The 21,278-nt window shown below is 45.1% G+C and overlaps 1 protein-coding gene across 1 annotated transcript in view; it reads left to right on the forward strand.

The window, feature by feature from the left end:
- ARID4B (AT-rich interaction domain 4B) overlaps positions 1–21,278 on the forward strand; it is a 194,169-nt gene that overhangs the window by 83,374 nt on the left and 89,517 nt on the right. Inside the window, exons 8-9 of the mRNA XM_050951541.1 lie at positions 9,738–9,876; positions 20,665–20,744. Coding sequence (XP_050807498.1) covers positions 9,738–9,876; positions 20,665–20,744 — 219 coding nt within the window. The remainder of the gene's footprint in view (positions 1–9,737; positions 9,877–20,664; positions 20,745–21,278) is intronic.

Here is a 21,278-nt window from a genome sequence, read left to right on the forward strand (position 1 = left end):
TCCGAAAGGTGGCTCCTCCCTGCTGAGCTGCTGCAGTGGCCCAAGCCCAGGAAAGCCAATGAGTGGACTCGGGGTGGGGGCCACCTGAATGGGTGGGGAGGGCTTGCAGGGGGGCTGTGCACCCTCCAGGCGAGTTAAGGGGGCGGGGAGGGGTGAACCTGGTCTGGGGAGCAGCCACTGGGCATGGCTGTCCCCTGGGCAGTCTGGCCCCTGAGGTCTATAAAAGGTCATTGGGATTTGCCCCTCAGTGAACCAATGTGCGGGGGCGGGGGGCGGGGGCAAGGTGGAAGTTTTGCCTAGAGTGCAAAATATCCTTGCACTGGCCCTGCCCCAGGGGATGCGTGCACCCCAGGTTAAGAACCACTGCACTAAACTGATAAGATCTGCATTTGAATTTAATTTTAAATGAAGCTTCTTAAACATTTTAAAAAACTTGTGTACATACAACAATAGTTTGTAGACTTATAGAGAGAGACCATCTAAAAACGTTAAAATGTATTACCAGCACGCGAAACCTTAAATTAGAGTGAATAAATGAAGACTTGGCACACCACTTCTGAAAGGTTGCTGACTCCTGCTTTAGTTTGTGATGGATTGCTTCACCTTTTGCATCCAACTGACTTGTGGCAGAGTCAGTTTGATGTACCCTCTCTCTCTAAAACTTATTTTTCTTCAAGTGCTTGCTCATGTGTATTCCACAGCAGGTGTGCGTGCTCTCCAGGTGCATCGGTGCTGGAAGTTTTTCCCCTAGCAGTACCTCTAGAGGAAGCGCTGCTGTGACCCCTGGAGTGGCACCTCTACAGCACGCTATAAGGGGAACTGCGCGCTCCCCCCACCCTCAGTTCCCTTCTTGCAGCCAGTGAGGGTGCGTCAGAACTACTGCTGTAGCTTCACTGCAGCTCGTCCCAGTACTCATAGTTCGTTGTTAGTGGTACCCATTAGTTAGTTCAACAAGTTTCAGTTCAGTTAGTTAACATTCAGGCCGGGGCATGCCCCGGGCCCCAGGCTTTAAATCATGCGACTCTTGCAGGCAATTGACGCCCAGAAGTGACCCACACGCCGACTGTCTCCGCTGCTTGGGTGAATCCCGTATTAATGACTACTGTAAGATTTGCAGGTCCTGTAAACCTAGAACTAAAAAAGAATGAGACATTAGACTTCAGGCCCTTCTCATGGAGTCGGCACTGGCCCCAACCCCTGTGCGCCAAGTGGATTCAGCACCAGGAACCTAGTCTTCGGTGCTCAGTGATCCCCCGGCACCTTCCAGTGGTCAGCACCGCTCTCTGTCTAAAAAACAGAGAAAGGCCCCGTTGTCTCAGTGGCGCTGAGAGAAAGCAGGCGGAGAGGCTAGACCCAGGGCCAGTGGTGCCAGTAGACCATGCGGCCCCCCGTGCATGCCCAGCCAGGGACTCGTTCGGTAGCAGGGGCTTCGGAGGCTCCCTCTGCCTCACTATCCAGGCTTCCACAGGATAAGTTGGCGGGTCACGGATCCTCGACACCGCACGTGGAGTCCAACCAAGGGATAGATCCCCCGGCGCCAACTGACCCACAAAGCTCCATACCGGCCTCCTGTCCAGAGCCGGACAACAAGGTTGCAGCCCCTCCCGCCTCCGCACCGCAGGAATACTTTAGGACTCACCGAGAGCTACTGAAGCGAGTAGCGTCGAGCCTCCATCTCCAAGCTGAGGAGATGGAAGGCCCCTCAGACTCGCTCTTCAGTGTGCTCTCGCCTTTGGCACTGGGCAGAGTGGCCCTGCCACTGCACGAAGGGGTGGCCAACATTTCCAGTGTCCTCTGGCAAACGCCGTCCTCCCTCGCACTAATATTGCAGAAGGCAGAGTGCAACTATTTTGTGCCTACAAAAGGGCACGAGTATCTCTGTACCCACTTGGCCCCCAACTCACTGGTGGTAGAGTCTGTAAATCATAGGGAAAGACAGGATCAACTGGGATCCACCGCCAAAAATAAAGGCTCTAGAAGGCTGGACTTGTTTGGTAGGAAACTTTATTTATCGTCCAGTTTCCCGCTCCAGGTGGCCAACCACCAAGCCCTCCTCAGCCGTTATGAGTTTAACCTGGTGGGGGTCACAGCCTAAATTCGAACCTTCCCTTCCGGAAAGTGAAAGGAAGGAATTCAAGGCGCTCATAGAGGAGGGTGCTGCTGCTGCGAAGGCTGCTCTGCAGGCAGCATTGGCTGCAGATGACATGGCTGCCTGGTCCATGGCCTCGGCAGTGTCCGTGCACAGGGCGTCATGGGCTCTCCACAGAAGTGCAGTCTGTGATGCAGGATCTTCCCTTTGATGGCAAAGACCTGTTCGCAGAACAAACAGACGTGAAAACTTCATGGCATGAAGGACTCGCGTACGACCCTTCACACACCCTCAGGCTTTATGTCCCACCCAAGGAGAAGCCTAAGCCACAGGCTTCTGCCCCAGCTCCCCAGCCAAAATATGAGCCTGCCTACAACAGGTCCAAGACCTAAAGCAGGTGACCTCAAAAGCAGTCTTGCTCTCCCCCACGACCTGGGCCCTCGAGGGGCAAGCAGCAAGGCAAGAGGCATTTTTGACTGCTTGTAGGAGGGTACCCAGGTGTCCCCCTAGAGGACCCTCCTACCAATAAAATTTGTCTTCAGCAACCACTTGTGTGCGTTCCTTACAGAGTGGTCCCGAATAACATTGGACCACTGGGTCCTCAACATCATTTCCCAGGGCTACCTGCTGCAATTGGTCTCACCCACTCCCCTTCCCTGGACAGCAAGGGAGACCTGTTACATTTGCCCCTGCTAGAGCAGGAAGTGGGTCAGCTCCTCAGCTTGGGAGCTGTGGAGAGAGTTCCAAGGGAGTTCCAGGGAAAAAGGTTTTACTCCGGTTACTTCCTTATCCCGAAGGCGAAAGGGGGGATCAGGCCTATCCTGGATTTGCGAGACCTCAGTCGGTTCATGGCCAATTGCCAATGCCGCATGGTCTCTCTGGCATGTTTCATACCTGCTCTAGACCCTGGCGATTGGTATGCGGCCCTGGACCTTCAGGATGCATACTTCCATATCCATATATTCGAAGGGCACAGACGCTTCCTTCCTTTCCTATTGGGACAGGACCACTACCAGTTTACTGTCCTCCCATGTGGCCTGTTCACCGTGCCCAGAGTGTTCACGAAGTGTATGCTGCTAGTGGTGGCCCACCTCAGGCGCCGAGGGGGCCAGATATTTCCCTACCTCGATGACTGGCTACTAAGGGCAGCTCGCAGTCCCAGGTACAGGACCATGTGTAGCTGCTCTAGGGTACGGGTGCCAACCTAGGCCTCCTAGTAAATGAGGCCAAGTCGACACTGATTCTGGCACAGCGCATAGAATTCATAGGTGCTCTCCTGGATGCCTCCACGGCCACAGCCTCCCTTCCTCTGGGCAGGTTCCAGACCCTGAAGGGGCTCATAACCTCGGTTGCAGAGTTCCCAGTGACCACAGCCAGGGTATGCCTGCAGCTCCTGGGCCACATGGCGGCGTGCACATAAGTGGTCCGCCATGCCAGACTTTGGATGAGGCCCCTCCAACTCTGGCTGGCCTCAGAGTTCTCCCAGGCCTGGGATAGGCTGGACAAAGTCCTCACAGTATCTGCACTGGTGATCGCCTCGCTCCAGTGGTGGGCCTGCCTGGCCAATATGCTCCAGGGCATTCCCTTCTGGGACTCTACCCCGTCATTAGACCTCGTGTCCGATGCGTCGGACTTGAGCTGGGGGGCCCACGTAGGGAACTCACAAACCCAGGGGATGTGGTTGACCGTGGAATTGTTCCTTCACATAAATGTCAAGGAGCTCAGGGCAATATGACTAGCCTGTGTGGCATTCAGCGCACTACTGCATGTCAAGGTGGTCAGGGTACTCACGGACAACACCACCGCGATGTTTTACGTCAACAGGCAAGTTGGGGCGAGGTCCTCGGCCCTTTGCTGAGAAGCCCTCAGCCTCTGGGAGTTCTGTATAGCCCACAACATCTCCCTGAAGGCTTTCCACCTGCCAGGCATCGACCACACACAGGCCAATCACTTGAGCAGGGTTTTCTCCCAACACGAGTGCTTGCTCCACTCGAAGGTCACTCACCAGCTCTTCCGAGCGTGGCGCACTCCCCAAGTAGACCTATTTGCGACCTGACAGAACCGGTGTTGCCACCAGTTCTGTTCCAGAGGGGGGGTGAGGAAGAACGCGATCTCAGATACCTTCCTCATGTCATGGTCGGACCAGCTCCTCTACGCCTTTCCCCCATTCCCTCTCATTGGCAAAGTCCTAGAGAAAGTAAAAATGGACAAGACGTGTCCTCCTGATCACCCCAGCTTCGTCACGGCAACATTGGTATGGGACCCTCCTGGGCTTGCTGATGGCCTCTCCATGGCCATTGCTGCTCCACCCAGACCTACTTTCCCAGGTCTGGGGCCACCTCCTCCACCCCAACCTGGACACCTTCCACTTGACAGTGTGGCTGCTCAACGGCTAAATGCAGAGGAGGGAAGGTGTTCAGAGGGGGGTCAGACGTGTCCTCCTGGAAAGTAGGAAGCCATCCACCTTCCAAGCCTACCTGGTGAAGTGGTCCAGGTTCTCCAGGTGGGCGGGCGAGCAGAGTACTTCCCCAATGTCTGCCCTTCTCCAGCCTATCCTTGAGTACCTCCTTCACCTTAGAACTCGGGGCCTGGCGCCCTCCTCCATCAGGGTGCACCTGGCGGCTATATCAGCGTTCCATCCGCCGGTCCAGGGCTGCTTCATTTTCTCCCATACAATGACCGGGTGTTTCCTCAAAGGGCTAGACCAGTCTTTTCCATACGCTAGACCCCCTGTTCCTCAGTGGGATCTAAATTTGGTATATCCCGCCTCACAGGGCCCCCATTCGAGCCCCTAGCCACATGCTTATGGTCTCACCTTTCATGGAAAGTAGCCTTCCTTGTGGCTATCACATCAGCCCAGTGGGTTTCGGAGTTCAGGGTCCTGACCTGCGACCTCTCCCCCCTACACACACAGTTTTTCACAAGGTCAAGGTACAGCTCTGCTTTGGAATAGACATGAGCAGCACATCTTGAAGAACGCCATTTATGGAACAGTTAATTGTCCTTTCCCTGTCTGTCTGTACAGGACATGGTCACAGCAGAGACAGCTCCCTCTGTTATTTTTATTTTATTGTTGACACTGACTGAACTGAAGTAAAGGCAAATTAGCACACACTGAGGGAAAGCTCAGCAGCAATTTCTCTATTCCCTCTCCCCTCAGTGTCCTGCTTTCCCTCCACCATACTGACTGAGCTGACAAAGACATTGGGGGTTACAGACGACTCCTCCTCCTGTTTACAAGAGGTTCCAAAGTCTTATGAAGCAGCCTGAAAGATTTCTTTTAAAAGATAATCAATTTATGTGATTGCGATCTTAACAAAAAAATTGGGAGAAAAATGCTGAACAGCATGATAAAGAAGGGAAAGAAAAGATATAATTGGGGGGGAAATTGAGACATGGAACACCTTTTTTTAATCCTCCAATTATTCACCTCCTCTCACACTTCAGTCATTGGAGAACAGACCACTAAAGAATAGCAAAATTGTACTGAAAGGTGACACAGAGGAAGGCATCTTTCCTATCTATCTGTTAAATCCTCAGCCCTTTCTAGTTGTAAAAATGTGCCTATAAATTCTCCCAGCAGCCAAGTCCAAATAATACAAATTTCCAAAGGACAAAGTTTGTCCCAAAGGCAGATCTTTTCTTGGTTTTCTTGCTTTCAGTTCTACCAGGTTCTCCATTCTAGTTAAAAGAAACTCTATTCCTAAAGAGAAGCTTGAGGCCTCTGAAAATGTTCAACTATTCTGATTTCCGGCTAACTGATTCACACTCCCTTCATGTAGCCAGAGCACTGCTGGATTGGCTGACTGAAATTCATTTTCAGAATTTGTCATTTAAAAAAATTAGTACCTTATGTCAGATCTTTTTTGTTAGTGCCCAAGGTGATCTTAATAATGATGGCATGCCACAGACTATGAACTTCCCATAAAGCTAAAACTGACTAAAATCTTTTTTCATAGGATGTTTGTAGAATATTTTTTTAGGATTAATTGACATTTTTTGGCATTATTCTTCATAACTGAAAGTTTCTCCTTCAGCAGAGCCAAGGAAATGTTTTTCTTTAGAGAATTCCTTGAAAAGTTGTCCTCTTTCAAAATGGCTGCTATCTCTCATTGTCAATGGCACTGAGGCCACTGGCTGCCTATAGCATAAGATGGCTACTGTAGTAACATTGTTGGGGGTAGAAGGAGAGTGATTTAATATTTCTACATATCCATTTAATCCAATTGCTTCAAAAAATCATAGGGGTTTATGTGCTATGACAACAAGGTGGAGTTAAATTTGTTTGAGTATCCTGGCTGTGTATTTTGGTATCTTAACATCTTTATATTTCTTTTAACTGTAACTGTGGCTTTGAATGTCCACATTGATAATATTTGGATTGGGGATAAATCAACAATCCTGTAATGTAGTTTGCCCTGAATTACTAATATGTATTCTCCACAGTAACTCCATTTTAATTTCATTTTAATTTGGGAACGTATTTAGGCATTCTGAATAACTGACCAATCTGCCTTGAAATCCTGTTACACTGCTCTACAGCAAAAATGCTTCTGAAATAAATGTAGTCCAACTTTACTAATTCAGGGTCACTGAGAACGAAAATGATGCTTAAAATTGTTGATTGGCTCTAGTTTTCAAGATATGCTATTGGGTCAGTATATACGACCCTTAACTTGGGAATGGCGGAGGATAAGTGAGTTATAAAGGGAAGGGATCTGAATTTAAACCAGAAATGACTAAAATACATCTTTGACTGGATCTATGAATAAATCTATGACTGGGTTTGGACAGTACTTGCTTTTTAGGCAAAACAATGAATGATGCAATCTGAAGCTGGTATTGTGTCATAGATGATATGAATTGCATCACGTTATTCCTAGAAGTCATGGATGATGCAATCATAACGAAGCTTAATCACTCTGCTGAACAAATTGCCCTATATCAGCTCTAGAAATCATACAATGTCATGCTCTCTTATTTGTCAGTGTTTGATTTTGCAAAGGGACACATTTCTGTTTAGCCAAAGTGAGCAGAGATGCCTCGTACTTGTGTGAACAGTGCAGATAACTTCTGCTATGTTTGTGGTGAAGTGACTTTTGCATCACAAAAGCGCAGTATAACCACTATGGTTAAGAAAGCCTATCACCTTTCTTTTGGCTGCAAAATTGGAGATCAGGACAAGAGGTGGGCCCCACACATATGCTGCAACACTTGTGCAACAAATCTTCGCCAGTGGTTGAAGAGGAAAAGAAAATCTATGCCTTTTGCAGTGCCAATGATTTGGAGGGAGCCAACAGATCCTCCCAGCAATTGTTACTTCTGCATGGTGCCTCCAGTTGGGAAAGGTGTGTCAAAGAAGAAAAAGTGGACTGTGCACTATCCAAACATTCCATCAGCTATACGCCCAGTACCCCACAGAGAAGGACTGCCGGTTCCTGATGCACCAGAATCATTCTCACTTGAGTCAGACGAGGAAGAGGAAGAGGATGAAACTTCTGGTCCTGAACCATCAATGTCACAGGACCCACATTTTCTCCCATCCTCCTCCTCTGACCCACACCTCATAACACAAGGTGAACTGAATGACCTTGTCAGGGATTTGGAACTACCCAAGAGTAAGGCAGAGCTGTTGGGCTCCAGACTACAGCAGTGGAATCTCCTGGCAGGCTATCAGGGCAAATGGAGCCCATCAATGCTTGCAGACTATTGCTGGACAGTGACAAGAGATACTCCATTTAATGAATACAAGAGACAAGCCAAGAAGCGCCGAGTAGACACTGAATAGGACTAAACTATGTACATAATAGTTTTTTGCCTTTTGTTTCATAATAAATTTTATTTATATAACCCTTTTGCAGATTTTTAAAGTGTTACCTAAACAGGACAGGTGAAATATTATCATGTAAAGCAACCATAAACACATGAAAAGACCTAGGTTTACAATTTATGATTAAAACTCTACTATCTACACAATATACATAGACATAAAATGTAAAAACTTAAATATCTTAGAAACAGTAGCCAATCAGTTGTTTTAATTGTCATATTTGAATTCAGCACATCAAAATACATAATAAATATCACATTTTATCTCTGAAGCAGACGACTTCTCAAAAATTGTAGACCAGTGTTATTAGAGCTCTGGCCCTGGTCCTGCAAACATTGCCCAGATTCTTACTACTCATGGTAGTGATAATCACATGCTTAACTTTTTGCAGGATTGGGCCTATGGTTGTGCTGCATATTATGCCATATGTCATAACCAGGTTAATTTTCCTTTAGATATGCAATAAGAATTTGACCTATGAACTTCATGTCACAAATTAATCCTCCAAAGAGATTATTTACCTGTAAAGAAAAATACATTCATTTTGTGCCATTTTCTATAATTATATTAATTCGCAAGGATAAACTTCTTCACTAGTTTCTAAACTAACAGGGCTCAGTGAATCCCCTGTGAAACTCTGTTGACTACCTTGGAGTTATACCAAAGATGAACTGGAATCATTAACTTCTAAAATTTAATCTTCACTGGGATGGGAAGCCCTACAAGCATTAAGTAACATGCTGTTTGGAAGAGTACAGCATTAAGAAAACAGGAAAATTAAAGAGTTGCAAAGAGATTGAAGAGCAAGTATTTAGTAGTTTTGATACATACTGTGAAACTTTGGCAATTCTAAAGAGGAATTTGATTATTCGTAAAAACTTTTCTATGGTACGAATCACAAGAGTATTTAAGTGCTTCACAATTAATGTAGCCCCCTCAGCCCCGGTTTGGTTGGAAAGTATTATTAACCTCATTTTACAGATGTGAAATTGAGGCACAAAGAGAGAAAGCAACTTGACCAACATAATACAAGAAGTTTGTGGCAGAACTGGGACCAGAACCAAGTTCTCTTGAGTTACAATTCAGCTTTAACATAACCAAGAGATAGTTGCTTTTGAGGTTTTCTTTTATTTAAACTGGTAACAGTTGGAAAACTGAAGTGTTTTTGTAGCTGTGTTGGTTCCAGGATGTTATAGAGACAAGGTGAGGTAATATCTGTTATAGGACCAGTTTCTGCTGGTGAGAGAACGACGCTTTCAGACTTACACAGAGCTCTCCTTCAGATCTGAGAAACGTATTCAGTGTCACAGCTAAATACAAGGGTTGCTGTTAAGGTTTGCTTCCTTTTTCTTCATGCTATGGAGTTTCCATATGTATTAACTACTTAGGTTAAACAATCTGTTCCACTCTGTGTTTAGCTGTGGCATATTGAATACGTTTCCCAGACCTGAAGAAGAGCTCTTTGTAAGCTTGAGAGCTTGTCTCTTTCACCAACAGGAGACGTTCCAATAAAAGATACTACCTCATTCACCTTGTCTCCCTGGAAAAAAAGAAGGCATTTAAAGATTTAATAAGTTCTGTGATTTGGATTTTTATGCTGTGGTGATTCAAACTGCATCCTGAAAATTCTTTGGAGTTACAGTATGTGGAGCCTTTTCTATTTTTATAATTTCCGATAGAAAATTGAAAAAAATCTCTTATTATCCGTGCTTTAATTTTGTTTCAGATAGTTAGCTTTGTACCCTCTCTGATTGGCAGGTTATATATCTATACACTATTGTGATGTTAAGTTTAAGTCTCTCTTGTTTCCCATTGCAGCCCAGATGAAGAATCCTCTTCCTCATCCAGTGATGAAGATGAAGATGATAGGAAACAAACTGATGAACTATTAGGAAAAGTCGTGTGTGTAGACTATGTTAATGTGGATAAAAAGAAAGTTCTGTGGTTTCCAGCCTTGGTAAGTGTTTAATTTATATTTTGTAGAGGATTTTAATCTTTTCTAAGCACCAAATGAATAGTAATTGTCCTTTTTCCTTTCTCATGTAGGACTCACACGCAACCAGTGTACACAGTAGTATGTTTCTTAAAATTCAACAATATCATAATTGTCCAGGGGAAAAATATATCAAAAAAGTTTGCTAATAAAAGCAAATGCTAATGTGGTTGTAATCTTCCAAGTAATCAGACTTACTGATTTTCTTAATTTCACTTGAATGACTTGTGTTAATTAGGGCTCACTGCTAGATTACTGTGATTTTTACTTCAGTACCAAGATTCATTGAAATGGGTAATTTAAGAAATGCTCAGTAACTGAATAAGTACCTTTTTTTTTCTCCCATGATCTTTCTGACTGAAGACAAAGATAGTTTACTATCATGTTTTCAAGGAAATTTCCACCTAACTTCTTTGACTAAATATCTGATTTTAACTGAAAACACCTAAAACTTCATTTGCATCTGGCTGGTATACTTAGTAAATGATTTTCTCATACACAGTACAAGAATGGCTGTGACTTTTTCACTGTGAGGTATTCTCCTCATTTCTCTTTGGCTCTGGGAGCAGTCTTGCTGAAGACACCTTATTTTTCATTTTAGCAAAGTGGCCTGTGCACTCCCTCTGTTGAAAAGTTGCTGTACTGCACCATCAGCCCAGTTAACAGTCCCTGTGAGTGCAGTAGCTGTCATCCTGTGCTCTCACTCTGAAACTTGCTACTCCTCTCCTCCTGTGCAGTCCAGTGGCTTTCCAAGGGAGTGCAGCAGTGCCTGTTGAGGTGGGCGTGAGGAGGCTCGGAGGGGAGAGTCATCAAAGCCAGCAAAAACTAGGCAAAAAAAGGCAGAATATCTAGCAGTGAGATGTTCGTGTTAGTGGATGGTAGCATCATGAAAAAATAAAAATAAGTAAGGAAATAAAACATTTTATTTAATTGAAGGCTGTAGTTAAAACTATGGTGGGATATCCCCACACCTCCTGGTCAGTACCTCTTAAGACAATCAGTTCTATTAGTTTAAACTTTTTTGTGTCCCTTTGGTTGGACAGGCTTTCTGGACACACTCATAACTGATCTACAGGTTCCCTTGATTATACCTTTGGCAACCTCCAATAAGTTTTGGGTTTATCTGAAAATCTACAGTAGAGTTACTCAAGGTAGCTGGGAGGTAAGATCTTCAAGTATAGCTGGATTGGTGACAATGAATCTTTCCAGGAACTTGGTGAAGGCAGGAGATGTTTCTTTTGGATTTTTCTTGGAGATTAAAATAGTTTGTTTTTCTTGGAGAATATTAGGTAAACAAAATAATTATTCTCTAGGGTATTTGTCCTGAGAATTACAAATCCAGAAGTTTAGCAACATTTTTTAATCACCGCATAACTCTCTCTCTCACAGAGACCAAAGGGGCAGTCATTCTTTAAAACTACAGCATACTTCAAAGTTAGTTCAGTAGTGCAGCACAGTTTGAAAATAAAACTTCCCCACCACTGTGACCAAAACCCAGCAATTTTTAATCACTCAGGTTATTGCCTGAGTAGCCAGTAACATTAGCCATAATAATAGCATAATGTTGTCTTTATTTCTTACCCAGACAATCTGGAACTGTGCAGAAAGTCTCAAAAATAAGCCTCTACTTGAACTGGCAACATGAAAAGTTCTATGCAAAAACCTTGCTTGGAACAGGTTATTTTCAGAGTTTTTAGTGCTGTCCTAGCCAGCACAGATTATTTTACACAAAACTCTATTCCACAGAGATCTACCCTATGCAAGCCACTGTCAGAGTAATACTAATGGAGGGGAGGGTTTGTAAGTAGTTATAGTTCAGAAGCTCTATCCTACCCTCAAGTATGGAGTTTACATTTCCCCACATAGTAAAGTTGGCAAAAGTTTGCAGATGATACTAAACTGCTCAAGATAGTTTAGACCAAAGCAGACTGTGAAGAACTTCAAAAAGATCTCACAAAACTAAGTGATTGGGCAATAAAATGGCAAATGAAATATAATGTGGATAAATGTAAAGTAATACACATTGGAAAAAATAACCCCAACTATACATACAATATGATGGGGGCTAATTTAGCTACAACTAATCAGGAAAGAGATCTTGGAGTCATCGTGGATTGTTCTCTGAAGATGTCCACGCAATGTGCAGAGGCATTCAAAAAAGCAAACAGGATGTTAGAAATCATTAAAAAGGAGATAGAGAATAAGACTGAGAATATATTATTGCCCTTATATAAATCGATGGTATGCCAGTGTCTTGACTACTGCGTACAGATGTGGTCGCCTCATCTCAAAAAAGATATACTGTCACTAGAAAAGGTTCCGAGAAGGGCAACTAGAATGATTTGGAGAGGGTCCCATATGACGAGAGATTAAAGAGTCTAGGACTTTTCAGCTTGGAAAAGAGGAGACTAAGGGGGGATATGATAGAGGTATATAAAATTATGAGTGAGGTGGACAAAGTAGATACGGAAAAGTTATTTACTTACTCCCATAATACAAGAACTAGGAGTCACCAAATGAAATTAAAAGGCAGCAGGTTTAAAACAAATAAAAGGAAGTTCTTCTTCACACAGCGCACAGGAATGCCTTACCTGAGGAGGTTGTGAAGGCTAGGACTACAACAGCATTTAAAAGAGAACTGGATAAATTCATGGAGGTTAAGTCCATTAATGGCTGTTAGCCAGGATGGGTAAGGAATGGTGTCCCTAGCCTCTGTTTGTCAGAGGGTGGAGGTGAATGGCAGGAGGTTCACTCCTTCTGGCGCACCTGGCATTGGCCATTGTCGGTAGACAGGATACTGGGCTGGATGGACCTTTGGTGTGACCCAGTACGGCCGTTCTTATGTTCTTGTATACTGTTGTGCGAATTTCGCAAGGTTCAGAAAGTAGAGCATCCCACTTACAAGATCATTCTCTTTCAGTAGATCATACTGTTTTAACCAGACCTAATATGACTAGAAGTAAGATCCCTTTTGTATTTATACAACTCTCTGCAGTATAGAGAACATAAATATTGTAATACAAAAGTAAAACTGAAGTCTGTTTCGTTGTCCAAACTGAGTGAATACCAAAGCAAATGAAGAGTATAAATAATGAAAAACAAATTAGATTTTAAGATTTGTGTTTCATAATGTAAGGTGTTAATGCAAACAATGAATCTATTTTAACATAATTTTACAATTTGTTGTTACTCTCTCTTGAAAAAACAAGATTCCAGACTTGTTCTGCTGCTCACCCTTCCACTCATTCTTCTCCAATTTCAGCTCTTCTGTTTCATACATCATTTTCTACCTAATCATCCGCCAGTACAGAGCATACTGTTGGTGCTCAACAAATGATTAATAAACACACTCCTGCCTTTTTGTTGCTGTTATGCTGTGGTTTACTTATTCTCACAATCTTACAGTTAAAACTTAAAAATGTGTAATCTGTAAACAAATTACAAAAGCATACCCTGTCTCAAATTAACCAGAGGGCGTTTTTTAAATATAGTTTAAAAATAAAATTAGTCCCCATTGTGACTGTGAGGACTAATTCTTCCCAAGTATCATGAAGTTTGTGGTGTAGAAATGAGAGGAGAAAGAGAACGCATTTCAGTGCCTTAGCAGAAACCATCCTCAAATTAACTTTATAATCAGTTATGCAGCTTCATATACACAACACATTGTGTATAGTGTAAAGTTAGTGCCAAAAAGATAAGATTCCTGCCTCCAAGAACTTCCTTTCTCAGTTCGTTCAGCCAAGGATTTATTGCCTCCTTAAATATAATCTTCTAAATCACATTATTTTGTTGTAGAGAAACTTTGGCTTAATTTTATTATACATTATAGTTAATAATGATTATATATTGGTGTGAATAATAGAAACATATACTTAAAATGCTAAATAATACACATCTCAGCATATGTTTTTTTGACTCTGTTATATTGTGTTTGGTATCATAGTACATATTCTCTGGACCACAAAAAAGATGGAATATCTTTGATGCTCCTGAAATGCTATGCTTATTCAAGATACTGCACAAACCTTAATTCTCAAAATATTCCTGTGTGATAGGGAAAGGTTCATGGACTTATTTGAACCTACACAGTGAGTCAGTAAGAGAGCCAAGATTAGAAGTGAGGACTCTGTCTCACAGTCCTAGGTTTAAATACACTAGACCAAGGGTAGTCAATAACTGGACTGCAGGCCATATCTAGACCACAAGCCAAATCTGGACCATGGGCCAAATCTGGACTGCCAGGTACTTTTGAATGAACCCTGAAGTCTTTTTTATTTGCTTACTCTCATTGTTAATTTTTATTATTATCTCTGACATTTGGACCTTGACCGTATGTTGACCAAGAAATTTGGACCTTGCCAAAAAATAACTGACTACCCCTGCATTAGGCCGTGTTGCCTTTAATTTAAAGACCTAATTTTGATGAGGAGTATACTAGAGACTGCTCTTTTATAGTCTTGATCTAACCTACCTGAATATTGTTAGAGAGACTGTTTTGTAGGGCTCCATCTTGTCATCCCTCTTGTTTAATGTGTACATGAAACCTTTGGAAAAGTTAGTGAGGTGGCATGGGTTGCATTGTTTTCAGTCTGCTGATTCCCTGCAGCTTTATAACTTCATCTCCAGTGACCCACCTGGAGCTGTTGGTTTGCATTACTTATTATCTGGAGATTAGAGCATAGAGGATGGCTAGTTGGCTGAGATTTGATCCAGAAAAGACTGAAGTGGTGTTGGTTGAAGTAAGTCACCTGAAGCAATAGTGTGTGGGTGCTGCTTCTTCTCTGAGGATGTGCACTGCCTTTAATTGACCAGGTGTACAATTTTCGGGTTTGGTTAGCTCCTGGCTGCTGTTAGAAGATCCAGTAACAGCTGCAGCCAAGACAGCCTTTTTCAATTTGCAGAGAATTAGGAAATTGTGTCTGTTTTGTAGGCTTTGCAACAGTCATCCATGCTATTGTCACCTTGAGATAAGACTACTGTAATGTAATAAGACTACTACATGGAGCTACAACTTAATCTATTCAGAAACTGTAGCTGGTGCAGAATTTGATGTCCTGCTTATTAAACAGCATTTCTCTTTGTGAGCACATGAAACCTATGCTCTACAAAATGCACCAGCTATCTGTTGGTTTCCAAATGGATTGTAGATATTCATTTGACCTATAATGTCCTACGTTGCATAAGATCTACCTATCTAAGAAATTGTCTCTATCCCAGTGATGCCCTGGGACAAATGCTATCAGTGGAGTTGCCTGCACTGAAGTTCCATTACTATAAGAGGTGAGGGGTGGCTGGCGGGGCACTCTGCTTTAGGTCCACAGATGTTTGGAACCCCTTTCTCCTCAGGTTCATAACATCCAGAGTCACCAGCCTTCATGGCATTCGGCAAGGCCCACTCCTTGCATATGAAAGTTGGGTAAGGCTGGTTGTGGTGCTGTAGGACTCCGGGGGGGGGGGTTGATTAATTTCTGTTATATTTATGCTATTGCTGGGTTTATTTTTAAACATTGGTTGGGGGTTCCAATGTCTTTGCTTGGCACATTTTTTATAGTTTATTCTTAAAAAATTCAGTCTGCATAATTAAGATTCTTCTTTGAGAGCTAGCTCATATCGATTCCAATTAGGTGTGCACGCGCTGCGTGCATGCTCGTCGGAAGATTTGTACCCTAGCAACACTTGGTGGGTCGGCTGGGCGCCCCCTGGAATTGCACCGCTATGGCGCTGGATATATACCCCTGCTGACCCAACGGCCCTTCAGTTCCTTCTTAACACCTGTGTCAGTCGTTGGAACAGTGAAGCGCGGCTTAGCTGATCTCCACCTCCCTAGCTACTCGCAGTTCTTTCATTAATTCTCATTCTACCAGAGCTCACGCGTCATCTGCCACTTTCCTGGCTCTTGTATCCATCCAGGAGATATGTCGTGCAGCTACCTGGTCCTCGGTCCACACCTTTGCCTCTCATTACGTTCTGTTTCAACAGTCCAGAGATGATGCAGCCTTTGGCTCAGCAGTTTTGCGTTCTGCAACATCTCACTCCGACCCCACCGCCTTGGTAAGGCTTGGGAATCACCTAACTGGAATCGATATGAGCAAGCACTCGAAGAAGAAAAGACAGTTACTCACCTTTGTAACTGTTATTCTTCGAGGTGTGTTGCTCATATCCATTCCAAACCCGCCCTCCTTCCCCTCTGTCGGAGTAGCTGGCAAGAAGGAACTGAAGGGCCGTTGGGTCGGCAGGGGTATATATCCAGCGCCATAGCGGCGCCACTCCAGGGGGCGCCCAGCCAACCCACCGAGTATTGCTAGGGTAAAAATCTTCCGACGAGCGTGCTCGCGGCACGCACACACCTAATTGGAATGGGTATCATAGATTATTAGGGTTGGAAGGGACCTCAAGAGATCATCTAGTCCAACCTCCTGCTCAAAGCAGGACCAATCCCTAAATCCCTAAGTGGCCCCCTCAAGGATTGAACTCACAATTCCAATCAGTTGTGGGTGTGCTATGTGCATGGTCTTCGGAAACTTTTCCCTTAGCAGCTCCCATCAGGTCTGCTAGGGAGCCCCCTGTAGTGGCACCTTCTTTAACTCTTGGGACGCTATGTTGAAGTGCAAAGCAATGCTCCCTGTAGAGTCAAGAGTGGAGTTCTCAGCTCTGGTTGAGGAGGGGAAGGCAGTGTCCAGGACATCCCTTCAGCCTCCCTTGATGTGGCTGACTTGAAGGCACGAACCATCTCCTCAGGGATGGTCTTGAGGAAAACCTTCTGGCTCCAGGCTTCAGGTCTTCTCCCAGAGGTCCAAGAGACTCTGCAAGACCTTCTGTTTGAGGGTGCAGGACTGTTTTCAGACCAGACAGACCCGAGGCTCCATTGCCTCAAAGATTCAAGGGCAACAATGAAATCTCTGGGAATGCATACCCCTGCTAATCAGAGAAAATCTTTCAAGCCTCAGCCCCAGCAACAGCAGAGGCAATATCAATCCCACCCAAGGCAGGACGCTTACTGCCATAGGGGCAGGGACAGTAGGTGTAGGCTTCCTAACCAGTCATCACGCCAGGCCCAGGGTCCGACTGAGTCACAGTCGGGATCCAAACAAGGGTTTTGATGGAGTGCCTGAGAATGGCATGCCAGACTTCATACCAGATCCTTCCCCTGCTTTCTGAACCTTCTATCCCACTTCTACCATGCATGGTCCCTTATAACATCAGACCATTAGGTCCTTTACAGTGTAGAGGGATATTTTTTCCAATTCTGCTCCTCCCACCCTCCTTCCCTGTCTCTCTTTAGGGACCCTTCTCATGATCAACTCCTTGTCCAGAAGGTGCATCGCTCCTTGCCTTAGGGGAAGTGAAGGAAGTTTCTCAGGAGCTATGGGGCAAGGGGTTCTACTCCCTGGGTCAGCAGGGGTATATATCCAGCGCCATAGCGGTGCCACTCCAGGGGGCACCCAGCCGACCCACCGAGTGTTGCTAGGGTACAAATCTTCCGACGAGCATGCACGCAATTCCCAAAGCAAAGGGGGGGTCTCAGACCCGTCTTAGACCTGTGAGGACTCAGCCAGTTTATGGTAAAGTTGAACTTCCACATGGTCTCCCTGAGCTCAGTCATTCCCTCCCTGGATCCGGGGGACTGGTATGCTGCCCTCGATATGAAAGATGCATACTTCCACATAGCCATTCATCTGACCCACAGACATTTCCTGAGGTTTGTGGTCAATCACAAGTGCTACCAGTTCACGCTGCTCCCATTCGGTTTATTGACGGCCCCTCAGGTGTTCACCAAATGCTGTTGGTAGTCGTGACCTTTCTCCGCAAGAAGCAGGTACAAGTGTATCCCTACCTCAACGACTGGCTGCTACGGGGGTGTTCCAGGGAGCAGGTGGAATCCCAAGTCCGGTTAGTCACAAATACCTTCCAGAGACTGGGTCTCCTCCTCAACTTGGAAATGTCAACATTGTCACCGACACGAAGAATAGAATTCATTGAAGCGGTACTAGACTTGGTTCAGGTGAGAGCAATACTGAGAGGGTCCAGATTCCAAGCGCTAACAGAAATCATTCAGTCTCTCCAGCGATACCCCACCAGGACTGCAAAAGTATGCCTGAGTCTCCTTGGACACATGGCAGCATGCATCTATGTGGTCAGACATGCCAGACTGAGACTCAGGCCACTCCAGCTTGGCTTTCCTCAGTTTATCATCCAGGCCAACGCAGTTTGGACTCGGTAGTAACAGTGCTGGGACGAGTCCTAGACACCCTATGCTGGTGGCTGGACCCTCACATGGTATGCAAGGGAGACCCATTCAGCACTCCTCAGCTGTCCGTGACCTTGGTAACGGATGCATCAGGCCTGGGTTGGGGGGCCCACCTAGGAGATATAAAGATGCAGAGCAGGTGGTCGCAGTCTGAGATCCCGCTCTACGTCAATATAAAGGAGCTCAGACTAGCCTGCCAGACCTTCAGGGATGGAGTTCAAGGTCAGTGCATGGTGGTGCTGACCAACAATAGCACTGCCATGTTTTACATAAATAAGGCGGAGCCCGCTCCTCCCCTCTCTGTCAGGAAGCTCTTCAGCTTTGGGATTTCTGTATAGCCCACTCTATTCACCTGGAGGTGTCCTATCTCCCAGGCCTGCAAAACGAGATTATGGGCCATCTCAGCAGGTCATTTCTCAACCACGAGTGATCAGTCCATCCGGATATCTTACATTCCATCTTCCAAAGGTGGGGCTTTCCCTGGGTAGACCTATTTGCTACCAGGAGCAACAGGAAGTGTCCAACGTTCTGCTCCTTCCAGAAACACAGTCTGGGCTCCATCTCGGACATATTCCTGCTACCTTGGGGGAACCACCTCACGTATGCCTTCCTGCTGATCCCACTCATTCACAAAGTGCTGCTCAAGATCCGCAGAAACAGAGCAGACATGATTATGCTGGCCCCAGCGTGGCCAGGACAACATTGATACTCCATGTTTCTGGAGATGTTGGTGGACACCCTGATAGCACTGCCACTTTACCCAGATCTGATCACACAGGACCATGTTTGCCTCCTTCACCCAGACCTCCAATCCCTTCATCTCATGGCTTGGACACTTCACTGTCAAGCCCAACAGAGCTCCAATGCTTGGATTTGGTGAAGGAGGTGTTGCTTGCTAGCAGGAAACCTTCCACCAGGGCCACTTGTCTAGCCAAGTGGAAAAAGTTCTCATGCTGGTGTGAGCAGTGTCTCACATCTCCACTTCAGACATCTATACTACTCATAGAATACCTACTACATCTGAAACAGCAAGGGTTGGCAGGATCATCTATCAGGGTACACCTTGCGGCCATCTCAGAATTTCATCCTGGAGAGTCAAGGCGCTCTGTGTTTACCAAGTCCATGGTAGGCCGTTTCCTAAACGGTTTGGAAGGGCTTTACTCACATTTTGGACCACCTGTACCCGCTTGGGATCTCAATCTGGTCCTCTCCAGACTAATGGGAGTCCCGTTTGAACCACTGGCTACATGCTTCCTTCTGTATCTCTCATGGAAGGTAGCGTTCCTGGTTGCTATCACTTCAGCCAGGAGGATGTCTGAGTTAAAGCACTAACCTCCAAACCCCTCCTACCCTCCCCCAGTCTTCCATAAGGACAAGATACAGCTCAGGTCTCACCCAGCCTTCCTGTACAAGGTGGTATCTCAGTTCCACATTGGACAGGACATTTTTCTATAGGTCGTCTATCCCAGGCTGCATGTCAATGTGCGGGAGCAGAGTCTTCATTTGCTAGACTTCTGGAGAGTGCTAGCATTCTACATTGAGTGCACAAAACCTTTCACGAAATTGAATCAACTATTCATAGTGGTGGCAGACTGGATGAAAGGACTTCCAGTCTTCTCACAGCGCGTTTCATCATGGATCACGGACTGCATCCGTACTTGCTACACCCTCGTCAAGGTTCCAGCTTCGCCTTTTACAGCTCACTCGACGAGGGCTCAAGCCTCATCCACTGCTTTCCTGGCCCAGGTGCCCATCCAGGAGATTTCCAGAGCGGCGACCCGGTCATCCGTGCACATGTTTACTACTCACTATGCCATCACACAGCATGCCAGAGAGGATGCAGCTTGTGGCAGAGCAGTTCTCCAATCAGTGGTTCCTTATCTCCGACCCCACCTCCAGGGGAGAGCTTGGGAGTCATCTGAGTGGAATCGATGTGAACAAGCATTCGAAGATGAAAAAATGGTTAGTCACCTTCTTGTAACTGTTGTTCTTCGAGATGTGTTGTTCACGTCCATTCCAATAGCCACCCTCCTTCCCCTCTGTCGGAGGAGCCAGTAAGAAGGCACTGAAGGGGGGTTGGGTCGACAGGGTCATATATTGAATGCCGTGCACTCCAGGGAGCTCCCTAGCCAACCCAACAGGAACTGCTAAGGGAAAAGTTTCCGACGACTGTGCATGCAGCATGCACACACCTGATTGAATGGATGTGAACAACACATCTCGAAGAACAACAGTTACATGAAGGTGAGTAACTGTTTTTTCCTCACTAAGGGCTCCTAACACTTGTATAGAGGAGCAGATTTCCTCTCCTGAACTTTTGCAAGATTGGCCCCTAAAGGTGAAATCCTGAGAATTGCTTAGCACCCTCATTTCCCACTGAAGTTAATTGGAATTAAGGGTGGTAAGCACCTTGCTTGGTTAGGCTCTAAATACTTCCTAAAAGTGTTATAAATATATATATATAATTTTTTTTTAATGTTTACTTCTTTCTTATCTTTTTGTAGGTGGTTTGTCCAGATTGTAGTGATGATATTGCAGTGAAAAAGGACAATGTTCTAGTTCGTTCTTTCAAGGATGGTAAATTGTGAGTAGAAGCATAGAAGCTACCAATTAAATATGTGCATCATCTAAAGTGTGTGAGGAAATAAGGGGTGTAGCAAAGAAACTGCTTTTAGCCGATCAATTATTGCAGCAGCCTTACTCTAGGTTTTGAAAGATATGAAAATGAACCATGTTGATGACAGTTATCCTTTAAGTTCTATACTTATTACTTACAGGAAATATAAATCCACCCTTACAATTATCAACTCAAACTATATAGCTACAACTAAATATGTGGTATAGCAGGCAAGGACTGCGCTCCTGTGGGAGTTTGTGGGACAATTTGAGATTCTTGCTGCTTTGTTTAGAAGAGATAGCCATGCCTCAGAGAAGATTTTATAGGCCCACGGATATTGGGACGGAAGGGAAAGAAGCGAATTTCTCAGTAGCCTGTTTCGTCAATAAGATTTGTTTACCAGTATCATAGGAGTCTAGGGCAGAATTACCATTTCATCTGATTAAGAAAGTGCTCTAATACTGATTAGAAGAAGAGAAGAGAATAAATAAAAAATAGAAA

Source organism: Gopherus flavomarginatus, chromosome 4 (genome assembly GCF_025201925.1).
Source record: "Gopherus flavomarginatus isolate rGopFla2 chromosome 4, rGopFla2.mat.asm, whole genome shotgun sequence".
In the NCBI taxonomy this organism is placed as follows: Eukaryota; Metazoa; Chordata; order Testudines; family Testudinidae; genus Gopherus; species Gopherus flavomarginatus.